This window comes from Cajanus cajan, chromosome 2 (genome assembly GCF_000230855.2).
Source record: "Cajanus cajan strain Asha chromosome 2, NIPB_CcT2T_4, whole genome shotgun sequence".
In the NCBI taxonomy this organism is placed as follows: Eukaryota; Viridiplantae; Streptophyta; class Magnoliopsida; order Fabales; family Fabaceae; genus Cajanus; species Cajanus cajan.
In genome coordinates this window covers 63,943,152-63,958,502 of record NC_138518.1, presented here as the reverse complement: position 1 = coordinate 63,958,502, position 15,351 = coordinate 63,943,152, and the positions used below count along the sequence as shown (strand labels likewise).

Sequence of the window (15,351 nt, the reverse complement as noted above, 5' to 3'; positions counted from 1 at the left end):
AATATATTCTTTTTCATGATTATATATTGATAAATTATTTCGGTTTAGTGTTTAATATTTATATAAAACAATAATATTTATAATTATATTATTTTTTAAATATTATTATATTATATTAAAATTTTAAATTAATCTTTTTTATATACGAATTAAGGTATCTCCTAAAAATACTAAGGATTAAAATGATATTTATTTAAGGAATTTACATTTCCTAATAAATAATTTTCATATATATAAATTAATGATTGAATCCGAATCACATATTTAAGGTAAGAAATTATTTCTCAACTATGTTACACTCTATTAATGGGTTAATTCTATTTAATTTATCATGTATATTTAGAGTCTTTATCAAACCAAATTTTAGTTTAGAAAAATTTATCCGATCAAAAAATTAGTTGAATAAAAAAATATAATATATTTTAAGTTCACGCAAATATATTCTTATTTGGTTTTAATACTTGTAAGAAAACTCGTGAGTTTTATATCATGACATTTTCTAATTGTTTTTTTATTTCATGCTGATTAGTTTAGTGTTCATATGAATAAATGAAAAATATTAAGATAATAAAAATATTTATTATTTTATATAAATAAGATAATTACATATATTTTTTTTTTATAAATTTGAATCATCTTATTTTTAGTTTACTAATAATATTGTACTTTTTAAAAAAAATATTTATTTATACACTTATAATTTAATTTTAATATATTATTAGTCTTTAAAAACAAAATTAATATTTAATAATACATTAAAAAAATTATATTATACAGTCGGTCAAAATTAATGAATTAACATGTAGAAATAACTTCAAGAGTATATCATAAGTAACCATAAAAAAAATCATATCATATAAATTATAAAATTAAGAAAATACTATATTATATATAATTATATTATTTATATTAAATAATAACTATATTTTTAATAAATTATATACATAAAATTAATCTAATAAACTTGATTTAAAAATAATATTTATTATCTTCATTATTTAAATGTTATTCGTTTTATTAATCATTTCAATAATAAATTAATAGGGGCTAAAAAATATAAAGCTTAAATTAAGAGATATTTTATAATATATATTTTTAAAATAAATAATTTTTTTTAAAATATAATATTATAAAAATGTTAATAACTAAATAAGTTTTTGTTATTAACACACGATAATTTAATAAGATTTATACTTAGAAAAATATTATATATTACTAATAGAAAAAAGTAGAAAACAGTTACGCATATTAGATATTAAGTTGTACTGTTTGAAAATTATCAATTTCATAGTCGAAATCATCCTCGGACCTGGCTGGGTGTTCACCCCTAAAACCAACATTAATCGAACCAATGATCGAACAAAGAATGTTAGAAATGAAATGGTGGTTGAGAATTGGGGGGAAGAGGAGTCTCCCTCTATGGGTTGGGAGATGGAGTAGAAGCCTGCGTTCAGACGCGGCGTTGGAAGCCATAGCTAAAGCTTCAGATGACAGAGTTCCCAACATAGTTCTCTACAATTACCCTTCCTTTTCTGGAGCATTCTCCGCTCTCTTCGCTCACCTCTTCCACACTCGCCTCAATCTCCCTTCCCTCATACTGCCCTTCTCTTCTGTTCCTCCTCTCGCTTTCAGGTTCTCTTCCCACCCCTTCTTCTTCTATTCCATAAATTTCCTTTCTTTTTCTAATGGGCTCTTGTGGAGCATTACAACTTCTAATTTGTGTGCTTTACTTGACTTTGAGTTGAAAATTTGAAATGGGGTGCTGGAAAGTTGTGGTTTTTGAGTGACTCCTTTTTCATAAGCTTACATATTTGTGACAACAGGGTTGAAGATTTGTGCATTGATGGCCTTCAGACATGTTATCTACTTGACTTTATTCCTTCAAAGGAATTCATTTTCAACCTTTCCCGAAAATCAAAGTGCAAGTAGGTTGATTTTCCCTTGGTCTTGTTTTTATGCTAGTATTATACATATGTGGTTTGGTTTTGCTTGCGTATTAATTTAATTATTTTTATCTATCTAGGGTTATTGGGTTTGATCATCGGAAATCAGTACTTAGACATATTTCCCCTGCCAATGATTTCCCTGAGAATATTACAATTAATGTAAACCTTGAGAAGAGTAGCTCCAGTGTTGTTTATGAGTACTTTGCTGGCAAACTTGAGGATATTAATATTTCTTATGTAAGTAAGAGTATAAATTCTTGCGTGCTTTATTTCTCATTAACAATGACTGAAATTGAAAGATGCCTGAATTTCAGGGTGCGGCTCCATGTTTGGTGGACTCGAAAGACAAAGGTCGAGTGGAGCTGATTCTTAAGTATATTGAGGATGGAGATCTTCGCCGATGGAACTTGCCCGGCATCAAGGCCTTTAATATTGGACTGAGTGAATGGCGGTCGAGGTTTAACTGCATTTCAAATCCATACATGTACAAGCAGGCATGGACTGGTCATCCCTTGAGATCGATTCTATATTTTCTTATTGTTCTTCTTGAATGAACATTTGGAATTTTACTTTAATTCGTATCAAGAATGGATTGAGAAACAAATTTATGAATCCACTGCATTTTCTTATTTCTCAAAAGTTTACTTAAAGCAAGTCAAATAGCTCTACCAGGAAAACTGAAGAAAATTTTCTGTTTAAAATGAATTTGTTTCAATAGCAACTATAACTTTTATTCTGTAAGATAGAGAGCTTGTAGACATGCCTTACAATCTTTCCCAGTCAGTTTTGTCATTTGTTGGTTTCCTGTTTACGAAGGGAAAAAGAACAATTTGATAAGTTAGGTGGTTGTTTGAAGTGAGAATGGCTAATACAAATTCAGAAACTTCTACTACACTGCCATAGTGTCATACACTAATATTACAACTCTTCAGGTCATATCACCATCTATTTTTATTTTTATTTTTATGTTTTGCTGTGTAAAATTCCAAAAGGAAAAATCATCTTCATTATGTCTTTGCTGAATATTTTCTGTCCTTTGAAATATCTTCTTTGCAGTTGCTAGAATTGAGTGCTGATGATCTAATTTCTAAAGGAAATTCATGTCTTTCATCTCGCCAGAATGCTGCAAGTAAATTGCTGGAAAAGGTTTTCAGGGTTCGTTTGGGTAGAGGATTTTATGGAGAGTGCCTGGTAATATTTCAGGATATAATCATCTCAGTTTGTGTTGTTATTAATATGCCATTATTTTTGTTTCTTTTATTTTGTGTTGTTTTTAAAATTTAACTTAATTATGAATGAAATTCAAATTTGTAACATGAACTTCTGCTGCTTTTCTAAATGCTCAGTGTATAACTAATTCTTGCAGGTGTAATTGATTTTAGTGGCAACATGCAACTGTAATGTGGTGCCCCCACGCCAAATCTTTTGATTCAAATTTATAATCAAATTTTGTTGCCATGGTTGTTTAGGGAGTTCGAGCAGATGGGAACTCCAACTTAAGTGATGAAATTGGCAAGCTTCTTAGTGTAAAAAGTGCTGCTACTGGCCTTAGGTGAGGCAATATATTTAGAAAGAAGTGTATATCAAATTTATGTTTAATTTGATATCATTGTCTTGTTAGTAAAATGATGTTCCCTGTGTTTCAGAAAGAAAAATTTACTTGATTATAAATCTGTTGAATTTTTCATGAGCATGGTGATTGGAATTAATTGGAAGTTTTTGCCAGAAGAACAATGGCAACAATTGATAATGACAGCAATGTCAAACTTGTCCAAGCAATGAATTCAGTTCAAGAATTATTCAACAAAAAAAATCAATTTTTTCTCATAATTAGCCGCTGAAAATTAAAATAACCTAAAATAGTGAAGTGACCTTGTGAGATTCTAATGTTTCTATGGTACATCACGCTTAAATGAATGGTGCATTTAGTGGTCTCCAAAAGGGTAACAACGCATTGAGTCCTGTTTTCCGTTGAACTAGAGGCAGGATCTTGGCTTGGTGCTTCATGAAGGAGAATGCAGAGATGTTAGCACTAGTTACTTTATTACTTGTCAAGCCTCAAATGCTTTTTTTCAAAGATAATAAGATCCTATATATATATAGGATATTGTTATCTTTGAAAATAAGTATTTGAGGCTTTATAATTGATTGCACTATAGAAATCCAATGTGATACTATGTTGGTTTCAAATATTTGTTGATTCTTTTTCTGATTTTAACTGTTGGAGTACAAAACTGTATATTGATTATCCTCGTTTGATTCAAGTTCTTTAGGGGTTAAATGAATAATGTGAAAAATGTTCTTTTAACAGCTTCTTATTATCTTATAACCATGATTGCTTGCCATTGCCTTGTGTGGAATTTTCTAACGTTATCAAAGAACTATGGAATGATAAACTGAATTTAATCATCAATCAGGCCTATAGGTGCTGTGATATTCATGCAGCGGAATAATCTCAAAATGTGCTTGCGTAGCACTGATGGTGCCACTGATACCTCTGAAGTTGCAAAGGTGTGCCTTGCTTGTTTCACATTTGGATACATTTTTCTCTTACCTTTTGACTGTTTAACACACATTAATGAGTTTTCTGTTCTGGGAACCTGAAGGCATATGGCGGAGGTGGTTCCCCAAGTTCAAGCTCCTTCATCATAAGGATGGATGAATACAACCAATGGATTTCGGGGAATTCATGATGATATTTTCTGGGTTTGAATAAATAACCTTATCTTTAATTTTTTAACATTTATGGCAATGTAGTTCGTCATTTTATTAACAGACAAGCTATATATTCCTGAAATTACTTGCATAGCTGATTATTTGACTAAAATTCAGGAAGAGACAGATGAAGTGATGACACTTGCATGATGGCAGTGTTACCAAAACAGATCCACAGACTTCCTGATATTGATGCTGCACATGATGAGACTAGGAAAAGTCAAGGTAGAGAGTGAGCAAGATGGAAGCATTGATCTTGGGAGTAAACAAGCCACTGTTGAGGTTGATTTAAAGGACAAAAGATGAAAATGATATTCAAGTTCAGCCAATTTGAAAGAAAATTTCCTAACAATTAGTTCCTCATGAGTTTGAGACCCCAATACTGCTATTGCCATTGTTTCTTCAACCACCAGTTGCCAACTTTACACAGATTTTAGCTGCAGTTTCTGATTACTATTGCAATGTTTATCTTTTTCAGCCAAAGTCTGTGATTGAAAATATTTATGGAGCATTGAATAATAAATAAGTTAAATTATTTCTATCCTTGCTATCTTGATCTTCTATTCTTTTCCTTGCATTTTCCACAGGGAAGAGAGTGAAATTTTAACCCCGTTTGTTTGGTCGATGAATTTTACCCCTGGATTGGTACGTGGTTGCTGTTGCGGCTGATACAAATTCACTTAACCAGATTAATGAGTCCTTTTATGCGCTTACAGTCCATCTTATAAAAGCTTAAATAAAAATAAAATGTAGTAAATTAGCTTCATCACCGGTATTATCTCACAAGTTTAATCATTTAATTTTCATTTATTTATTTATTTTAGTGTAAAATTTTGACATACTTTATCATTTCATAATTGTATGTCATTGTTGAACATCAAATGCTAATATAGTAATTATTTTAGAATTTAAATGTTTTTAATTTCTGAAAATACAATTTTTTTTAATGTTTAGTCCCTTTTTCACTTTTAATCTTTACATTTAACAAAAAAAAATGTTTTTAATCCCTTACAAGAGTGTATTTTAGGAGCTAAAAGTAAAATTTTAGGAGACACACAGAGACAGACAGAATCTACATATATATATATATATATATATATATATATATATATATATATATATATATATTGTCTTTAATCTAGAAAGAAGTTATATGAATACTAAGTATTAACATCACACTTTTTAAAATAAAAAACAAGTTGCTGGAAAAATAAAATAAAATGTATATACATTCTTCAATTTCAGTTCATGAGTGTTGCAATGCAATTGTAATGAAAAAAACCATTAAAAAGAAGCAGTGATCAATATACAGGGCAACCATCAACCACTATGCCCTTAGCAGTAGGGCAAGTTGCAAGAGGACAATGCTCCCCATCATTCCCCCACCAATTGAGACTCTTGTTTTCCAGGCCTAATGTGAAGTATATCACAACAGCCATAAAAGCCACCCCTGCATCAAGTGCTGCCGACAGAACATAGTTGTACCTCTGCCACCACTTCTTCCTGTAACGGAACACAAAGAAGTTGAAAATCGTTCCAACTGTGATCCATGCATTGTAGTTCAATGCTGTTGCTGGTGGCATCATTCCAGTTGCCCCCACAAGGACTGGAAGATTGATCAAGGGGATCCATGACTGCTTCGGGAATGCCTTGTGCAATATCCAAATTAGCATTGGCCCTATTAATCCTCCAAGGAAAAACCAATTCATTGCTTGGTAGTTTCCATGAGAACCGAAGATCCTCTTTGGTCCCACCAGACCCCAAATCACTGATGCATCAAAGAAAACACGGTCACCTGGACATGTCCAGGGACTGCCTTCTGGAAGGAGATCTGCATTGCATATGTTGTGGATTGAGCTCAGCAACCACCATGCTACACCAATGTTGATAGTTCCAGCAAGCATTGTACCAATGAACTATACACAGTTGAACATGTACATAAAGTGAATTAGATGCTATAGAAGAAGTGCAATATGAGTATAGTTCAAGATAATATGGTTGTGTAATATGGTTATCTTTTTATTAGGTAATACAAAATCATCAAATGTTCATGATTTCAACTAATCTCTAATTCACACATATTTAAGTTTTTCAACTTACCAGCAAAAATTATTAACACTTAATTTCATGTTATATAGAAGTTAATTAGAGATTATGTGGTCCAAGATCTCCGGACAATTTCTCAATGGGTGAAGTGAGCGGAAATAAACATGATAAATATACCTGAACTAAAAACATTGACCTTGGAGGGATCTTCATGTAGTGACCAAGCTTGAAATCACCGAGGAAGGAGACAGCCTGAGCCATGCTTATGTAACCATAGGTTTTGAAGCATACATTTGCTATTGGTCTTCCGGGGTAAATGATACCAAAGAGATACTCGGTAATAATATTTAGTCCTGGTGTCTGTAGGCAGAGCATAAGATTTAAAAGGTCAAAACTTTGAAATTTATGGGCCTGCCCCTATGAAGAAAGTACTTACTGTATATTTAAAATCACAAGTTGACTGTCCGGCTAAAAGTGCTACCATTCAAAATACTAACTTAATGGTTCTGTCTAAGTTGAAACTGTTCTTTACATTCACAATTAATCTTTGACAAATCTTGTAAGTTATGCATTCATATGTTGTGATCTATAAGCTAAGTTTGTCATAAGCATGGAAAGAGAATCAAATTGTGCATGCCATGTCATAAGGAAAAAACATATTTTTTTGAACACAAATTTAGAACAGATAGTAGTCTCTTTGATTTTTTTGGTGTATTTTTGAGATGCGTGTATACTAAAAAGATTAAAAATAAATAAATAAATAAAAAGTAGGTGAGAAAAAGAAATAATTGTATATGATATCATATATGGAGCCAATTTTTTATGTTCAGATAATGGGACCGAAAGGAGATTGCATTTTACATGTATTCAATATTTTTTTGGTTAAAATGAATTGACATTTTGTTCTTTTAGTAGGGGAGGGGGTCAAAAGTTGCAAGATTTGAACCTGGTTTGTGGTGGCAGTAATGATGCTAATTGGGAGTGTAAATACATAGGCCAAGACTGAAGCAAGGATAAGTCCCCACCACGGCATCTGAATCTGGTCATTCATAAAGATGCATAGCACGAGAGAAATCACAAGCGTCACGCCCAGCAACACATAAAACCACCAAGCAGGTATGTCTTTGTATTTTTTCATCAGTTTTGTGTGGATATCCTCTTTTCCCTTTGCTGATGCACGATACCGCTCCATAATCTCCCTGCATGTTTAGTCCACATCAAAATATAACAATTTTTTGTTCATTTTTCGCATGATATAACTCATAGTACCATCTGTTTGTTCCATAACTAATACTATCACATCCCTGACATGAGAAGATCCTTTCTTTCTGTCATTTATTAAAAAATATAACAAACACAAACAAGTAAACAACATTGCTAAAATAATGTTAGTATTGATTCATAAGGAGAGCATCAATTACCTTCCATAGAAGCAAGCGACATGTGTGAGGGTGGAAGCTATGGTGGCAAATCCAAATCCATAAGTGAAAGAGAAAAACACACTGAGATGAATTCGACCCTGTTGGTGATACTTGGCAACATCTATCTCAAACTTATCATTGACAATAGCAGATATGTTGTATTCTTGGCCTTGAGCTGTGAACAAATCTGATGAGAAAATGGGAAACGTACGAGCACTGTACACATTGAGGCCCCAGTATGCTATAGGAATGACAACATACACTATCAACGCGTAGCCCGCGAAAACATTGACAATGGCAAAGAAGGGCGAGACAAGAGGACTGAACAAGAACGATGAAACAGCAGTCCAGTCAAGCGTGAACGCCCCGAGTCCTAAGCCATTCATGCCTGAGCCTAGCTGCTGAGCCGTCACTGACTTGGAGAACACCCAGCACACCCATGATATGTTAGTGAGCGTCGAGAAGAAGTATCCAGGGATCACGTACCACGTGAAACTGCAAACTAGTGCGATGAAGAAAAACTTTGCCCGCGAAAATCGCCTCTCGTCTTTCTCATGCAAAGCTCTGCATGCACGCATGCATGCATATCAACAACAAGGTTTGTACGTAAAAAAGAACAGATAGAAGAAAGCATGTACCGGAAGAACAGATAGAAGAAAGCATGTACCGGAAAAGAGAAACCTGGACGAGGCTACTGGGCCACCACATATGTGCAGGCTCCACGACGTAGTTCCTGAGCAAGCCGGCCCAGCCGTAACCCAAGACCTGCGTGGTGATAATGAGAAGCCACGCCGCCACGAACGATATCTTCCTCCCGTAGAAGGCCTTCACGATGTTGACGATCCCCACCGCGTACGGCGACCCCGACCCGAAGGCGCATCCGGCGTTGGCGAATATCGTTATCAGCACGTGCTCCTTCATGTTGAACGGCCCCGGGTTCAGGGACAAGCGCTTCGACCCAAATCCCGGGATTCGGAACGGCGTCGTCGGGAGCAGCGCCGCCATGAGGTGCCCGATGGGAAGCGTCGCCACCTGCACTGTGATCTGCGTGATCACGAGAGGCTCCGTGCGGTAGGCGAAGAACTGGTTGAGGAAGGAGAGGAGGGAGCATGAGAGGAGGCCCAGGAACCACATTCGGAACGTCCATACTGGGATGCTGGGGTCGTCGGTGTTCGTTACTGTTAGTCTCACTTCCTCTATTGGAGACTCTTCTTCTTCTTCCTCCTCCTCCTCTTTCGTTCTTGCTTTCTCCGGGTCTTCCATGTTCGTCGTAGCCGCCATTTCTTCTACGTTCTCTGTTTGTATCTTGAGAAACGTAGGAGCCAGGTTTTAGATTTTGTATACTCTTTTTGTTTCATAGTTACTTTTAGCTGTTACAGTGACCGGAAATATTGGAAGAGGATTATTTTGGTAACTTCCTCAACATCCACTAACACCAACACATTCATTCATTCATATCTCTACCAAGTAGAAATCCTAGTAGTAAGTAACATTGGTAAATCAACTCAAGACGGTTACATGGTTACTATTTTATTTTATTTTTTGATTAGCTTCTATACCGGAGAGACCGTATCGGTCACGTGGGTCAACACGTGCCATTTCGTCAGGCACTCATGCATAGTAAGTCACGTACAAGCATCACCATCAACGTCGGCTCGGCATGAGGCCGAGAACCGACATCAGTCTGGTTAATGCCAATATGGACCATCATCACTCATCGAGTCGGCTCGGTCAAGTACCGTTCCGACATAGATCATACCGGAAGTATACAAGCTGCCGTATACGGACTAGACGGCTCGGTCATTTGTCGTTCCGACTAGTATTGAATAGTCGGCTCGGCCTCTTGCCGAAGGGTTAAACAAGTCATAACGGTAATCACAATTAAGAAAGGTAAGTACATGATTAAAGCCTAACAACCAATTAGTACCGTATTACCTAATTTGGTAAATATCTGAGAGGGCCCATCACGCTCAGGCCCATGTCAGATGCTATAAATAGGTCACACATAACAAGGTATGTCACTGTTCATTAATTATCCTAGAATATCGTGCTTATCCTGACTTGAGCGTTGGAGTGCCTTTTGCAGGTACCTCCCCCCTCTGAAGAATCCGTTTGAAGTATCCGTTCGGCCCTTCTTACCAAGAAGACTACGAGTGTATCCTTAAGCAGGTACATTTTGGCGCCCACCGTGGGGCCGAACCGATAGCATTGCAGAAGCACTGAAAGTTTACGAGTAAAAGAATCATGGTAAAGACAAGGAATACTAATTTTGAAGGGCAACAGTCTGAAGACGAGCATCAGTCCGGGGCCGAGACGGTTGAGGAGACAAACTTGACCGATATGGTGCGCCAGATGAAGGAAGAAATGATCGCCATGAAACAACAGCGAGAGAGAGATGCTGCCGAGATGGATGCATTGAGAGAAGAGAATGTTGCGCTGAAAAATCAATACCGGGATCCCACATGGAAACCATCTGAGACAACTCACACACAGGGGTCGTTCCACTCGCAGGGCCCTCACTCTTCTCTTCCCCACACCTCTGTCGCCGCTCCAGTTGCGCATGCTTCGGTCGGCCGACCGATCCAGCCTTTGCCGGCCGGAGCACATCGGCATCCTTTTACCCCGAACATCATGCAGATGGCACTCCTTGACCATTGGAAGTCTTTGCCCTTAGACAAGTATAATGGCACTACCGATCCAGACGAACACGTGGATGTGTTCTTGACTCAAGTTACTCTAAGCACAAACGATGATGCTGCTCTATGCCGAATCTTCCCAACATCCTTAAAGGGACGAGCACTGAGTTGGTTTACTCGGCTTCCGGCCAACTCGATTGATTCGTTCAGTACGTTGGCTTCCCAGTTCACAATTCAATTTGCTACCAGTCGGCCTCACCAATTGACCTCGTTGGCACTAATCAGCATTCGTCAGGAGAAGAAGGAATCTCTTCAGACATTCATGAGCCGATTCAACAAAGCGGCGCTCGAAATTCGAGACTTAAACCCTGCTGTAGCTCTACACCACCTGACCACTGCCTTGAAGCCAAGGCCTTTTGCCAACAGCATTTGTAAGAAACCCCCTACAGACATGGATGATTTGCGTCGGCGAGCCGACAAGTACATGCAGATGGAGGAATTGGCCGAGTTCCGGAACCAAGCCCGAGTAGAAGTGTCAACAAAACCTGACAAGCTGGCCGAGCCGAGTTTTCGGAGTCGACCGAAAGAGTTGGTTCCCCGCGAGAAGCCTCCTCGGGGACCAAGGTACTCACAATACACGCCCCTCAATACTAGCCGATCAGCAGTATTAGAACAAGCACTGGCCTCGGATATACTGGTCATCCCAAAACGAGCATCAACCCCTCCCCAGGCCGATACGACCAAGTCATGCAGATATCATCGCAACCGTGGGCATTCAACTGACGATTGTTTGGCTCTGAAGGATAAGATTGAAGACTTAGTCAAGCAGGGACAGTTGCAAGGTTTCGTTGAGCGTCCAAACCGATCGAGATACGAAGACCGGTCACGGAGACGCGACCAACTCGAACAAAGGACAGAAACACGTTCTCGCAGAGAACGTAGTCGATTTAGAGATAGAAGAGAGGATGAGCCTTCGGCACAGCCTCGGCGAGTCATCAATACCATTGCCGGGGGATTCGCTGGAGGTGGCTCGTCTTCATCTGCACAAAAAAGACACCTGCGAGCTGTCCGGCATGTTCATGCCATCGAATCCGCTCGTCGCCGCCTTCCCACTATAACTTTCACAGAAGCTGATTTTAAAGGCATCGATCCGGACCAGGATGATCCAATGGTAATCAGCGTCGAAATTCACAATTGTATTGTACGCAAGACGCTGGTCGACCAAGGAAGTTCGGCCGACATCCTCTACTGGAATACGTTCAAGCAGTTGGGCATCCCGGAGTCCGAGCTAGTTCCGTATGATGAACCCTTGGTCGGGTTCTCCGGCGAACGGGTCAAGACCAAGGGATACATCAAGTTGTCGACTCGGTTCGGATTTGAAGGCGCCGAATACCGAGATGTTTCAGTTAAATATGTGGTGGTACACGCCAGCACATCTTACAACATTCTCCTTGGACGACCATCACCGAATCGGCTCGGAGCAGTCGTATCTACCCCTCATTTGGCCATGAAATTTCTGGCCGAGTCAGGACGAGTCGTCACGGTTCATGCCGACCAAAAGACGGCGCGGGAATGTTACTTCGCTAGTTTGCGACTGCCAAGAATAAAAGACGAGGTACCTAGGAGGCCGAGTGGGGTTCACTCGGTGTCCCATCATTCGACTGTGGACCTTGATCCCCGGATCGATCAGGACGAAAGAGTCGAGCCTGTTGATGACAAGCAACCGATTCAAGTAGGGGTGTTGGAGTCACAAGTCACTTATATAGGAGCCAACCTGTCCGAGCGGGAACAATTGGCTGTCAGCCAAGTGATCCTCAAAAATAGTGACCTATTTGCTTGGCATCCCTCTGACATGCCCGGCATTGATCCTAGTTTCCTCTGTCACAAGTTGTCCATAAGCAAAGAAGCAAGACCGATCGCTCAACGGCGTCAAAAGGCTGGGGAGGACAGGAAGGCGGCAATAGAGGCCGAAGTGAGTAAGTTGCTAGAAGCCAAGTTCATCCGGGAGGTACACTACTCAACTTGGCTAGCTAATGTAGTAATGGTCAAGAAACCGAATGGGAAATGGCGCATGTGTACTGACTACACTAATTTGAACAAAGCCTGTCCGAAGGATGCCTATCCGCTACCAAACATTGATCGGCTCGTCGATGGGGCATCTGGCCACAAATTCCTGTCATTCCTTGACGCATATTCCGGATATAACCAAATCCGAATGCACCCTCAGGATGAAGAGAAAACGGCGTTCATCACCGAAACAGCCAATTACTGTTACCGAGTTATGCCCTTCGGCCTGAAAAATGCCGGAGCCACTTACCAACGGTTGATGAACAAAATTTTCAGCAACCACATTGGCCGATGTATGGAGGTGTACGTTGATGACATGGTAGTAAAGTCAAGTAGCGTATCTGTACACGCACAGGACTTGACTGATGTGTTTCACGCGCTTCGGCACCACCAAATGAGCCTCAACCCCGACAAGTGCGTATTCGGGGTCTCAGGCGGCAAGTTTTTAGGGTTTATGTTGTCCAGTCGCGGCATTGAAGCAAATCCTGACAAGTGTCAAGCCATTCTAAGCATGAAAAGCCCAAGTACCCTGAAAGAAGTTCAGAAGTTGGCAGGCCGGCTCACTTCGCTCTCCCGCTTTCTTCCTTGCCTAGCTGAGATAGCTAGACCCATCCTCCTTTTGCTCAAGAAGACCGAGCGATTCCAATGGACCCAGGAGTGTGAAACATCATTCCAACATTTCAAGGAGCGCCTTAGTACACCCCCAGTCCTTTCCAAACCAGTTGCCAACATTGACATGATCATATACTTAGCGGTCTCCGACAGCTCAATTAGCGCTGCGCTAATACAAGAAAACCGAGAAGGGCAACAACTAGTGTATTTCATCAGTCGGACTTTGCAGGAGGCCGAACGACGATACCAGTTAATTGAAAAGGTAGCCTTAGGACTCATCTACACTGCTCGTCGACTCAGACAATACTTTCATAGCCACAAGATAATTGTTCGGACCGATTGTCCAGTGGCAAAAGTATTAAGAAAACCAGAGATTGTCGGCCGAATGATGGCATGGTCGGTCGAGTTGTCAGAGTTCGATTTGTCCTTTGAGCCGAGAGGTCCAATCAAGTCGCAGCACTTGGCTGATTTTGTTAACGAGCTTATCCCTTCAGGGCGTTTTGAAGACGAATCATGGACCTTGCATGTCGATGGGTCTTCTAACGCCCAAGGCAGCGGAGCAGGAGTGATACTGGCTAGTCCCTCAGGCGTCACAATTGAGCAGTCCCTTCGGTTCGGTTTTCGTGCCTCGAATAACCAAGCGGAATACGAGGCCCTACTAGCTGGGATGCGGTTGGCAACCGAGATGGATGTGAAGCGAGTCATATGCTGGACCGACTCAAAGATAGTGGCCGAGCAGGTCAATGATAATTTCCAAGTTAAAGATGCGAACTTATTACAATACTATCATCTATTCCAAAAATTGAAGGATGAATTCAGCGAGGTTCAGGTTCGGCATGTTTTGCGTAACAACAATGAACGAGCTGATCAGTTAGCTCGGCTCGCCAGCAGCCGGAAGCCGGGACAGCTGCGCACCACTATTCATCTTGAAGTTCCCTCCCCAAGCGTAACAACCGAGTGCATGGCAATAGATGAATCACCCTCATGGACCACACCCATTCGGAACTATATCACTAACGGCGCAGTACCGGCCGACCCGTTGGAAGCTAAGAAGTTGCGAACACAAGCGGCTCGGTACTCCATGATAGCCGAGGACCTCTACAGACGGGGGTTCTCCACCCCGCTGCTCAAATGCATAGATAGTCACCAAGCAGATTACGTGATGAGGGAAGTCCATGAGGGTATTTGTGGCTCCCATTCCGGAGGACGAACCTTAGCAGCTAAAGTCTTGCGGGCCGGTTATTATTGGCCAACTCTGAAGGGGGACTGCGCCGACTTTGTCAAGAAATGTGTTCAGTGCCAAAAATACGGGAACCTCATCCATGCCTCAGCTGCTGAACTGCATAGCATCAGCTCTCCATGGCCGTTTACTTTATGGGGCATTGATGTACTCGGCCCATTTCCGGTGGCGAAGGGACAAGTTAAGTTTCTCCTCGTAGCTGTCGATTACTTCACAAAGTGGATTGAGGCCGAGCCGCTTGCCTGCATCTCCGCCGCTAATGTCCAGAAATTTGTCTGGAAGAACATAGTTACCCGTTTCGGCATCCCATATGCCATCATCTCGGATAACGGCCTACAATTCACGGACAAAAAGTTCAACTCTTTCCTTGAAAACCTTGGCATCTGGCATAGGTTTACATCAGTTGAGCACCCCCAGTCGAACGGCCAGGCCGAAGCGGCCAATAAGGTTATCCTCACCGAATTAAAGAAACGGCTCGGTTCGGCAAAAGGGGCATGGGCCGAAGAGTTGCCAGAGGTCCTTTGGGCGTATCGATGTACACCACAATCAGCAACAAAAGAGACACCCTTTCGCCTGACTTACGGCGCGGACGCCATGATCCCGGTTGAAGTCGGAGAGCCATCATTCCGAAGACAGCACTTCCATGAGGAGTCTAACAATGCTTCGCT

At 40.1% G+C, this 15,351-nt stretch overlaps 3 protein-coding genes across 3 annotated transcripts; 2 read left to right on the top strand and 1 right to left on the bottom strand.

Moving 5' to 3' along the window:
* Nucleotides 1-1,278: 1,278 nt before the first annotated feature.
* On the top strand, nucleotides 1,279-5,202 carry LOC109808516 (heat shock protein). The gene is made up of 9 exons (XM_020371552.3): nucleotides 1,279-1,632; nucleotides 1,824-1,925; nucleotides 2,024-2,183; nucleotides 2,261-2,440; nucleotides 3,003-3,137; nucleotides 3,416-3,498; nucleotides 4,364-4,457; nucleotides 4,553-4,652; nucleotides 4,779-5,202. The coding sequence occupies exons 1-8, from the start codon at nucleotides 1,352-1,354 to the stop codon at nucleotides 4,637-4,639; spliced, it is 1,122 nt and encodes a 373-aa protein (XP_020227141.1). The 5' UTR covers nucleotides 1,279-1,351; the 3' UTR covers nucleotides 4,640-4,652; nucleotides 4,779-5,202.
* A 639-nt stretch (nucleotides 5,203-5,841) lies between these two features.
* LOC109806909 (oligopeptide transporter 4) lies at nucleotides 5,842-9,549 on the bottom strand. Its single transcript, XM_020369440.3, has 5 exons — nucleotides 8,796-9,549; nucleotides 8,129-8,692; nucleotides 7,654-7,906; nucleotides 6,885-7,067; nucleotides 5,842-6,577 (listed from the first exon to the last, which is right to left on the bottom strand). Exons 1-5 carry the CDS (start codon nucleotides 9,407-9,409, stop codon nucleotides 5,963-5,965), a joined length of 2,229 nt encoding a protein of 742 aa, XP_020225029.1. The 5' UTR covers nucleotides 9,410-9,549; the 3' UTR covers nucleotides 5,842-5,962.
* An 823-nt stretch (nucleotides 9,550-10,372) lies between these two features.
* Nucleotides 10,373-14,586, top strand: LOC145955128 (uncharacterized). The gene is made up of 2 exons (XM_083069836.1): nucleotides 10,373-14,517; nucleotides 14,583-14,586. Exons 1-2 carry the CDS (start codon nucleotides 10,373-10,375, stop codon nucleotides 14,584-14,586), a joined length of 4,149 nt encoding a protein of 1,382 aa, XP_082925962.1.
* The last annotated feature ends 765 nt before the right edge of the window (nucleotides 14,587-15,351 follow it).

Coding starts and splice junctions, on each gene's coding strand:
- LOC109808516 (XM_020371552.3), top strand. CDS start 1,352: ATGATCGAACAAAGAATGTTAGAAATGAAATGGTGGTTGAGAATTGGG. Junction 1,926..2,023: donor TCCCGAAAATCAAAGTGCAA/GTAGGTTGATTT, acceptor TTATCTATCTAG/GGTTATTGGGTTTGATCATC. Junction 4,458..4,552: donor ATACCTCTGAAGTTGCAAAG/GTGTGCCTTGCT, acceptor GGGAACCTGAAG/GCATATGGCGGAGGTGGTTC.
- LOC145955128 (XM_083069836.1), top strand. CDS start 10,373: ATGGTAAAGACAAGGAATACTAATTTTGAAGGGCAACAGTCTGAAGAC.
- LOC109806909 (XM_020369440.3), bottom strand. CDS start 9,409: ATGGCGGCTACGACGAACATGGAAGACCCGGAGAAAGCAAGAACGAAA. Junction 8,693..8,795: donor GTCCAGGTTTCTCTTTTCCG/GTACATGCTTTC, acceptor GCGTGCATGCAG/AGCTTTGCATGAGAAAGACG. Junction 6,578..6,884: donor GGTCAATGTTTTTAGTTCAG/GTATATTTATCA, acceptor AACTGTGTATAG/TTCATTGGTACAATGCTTGC.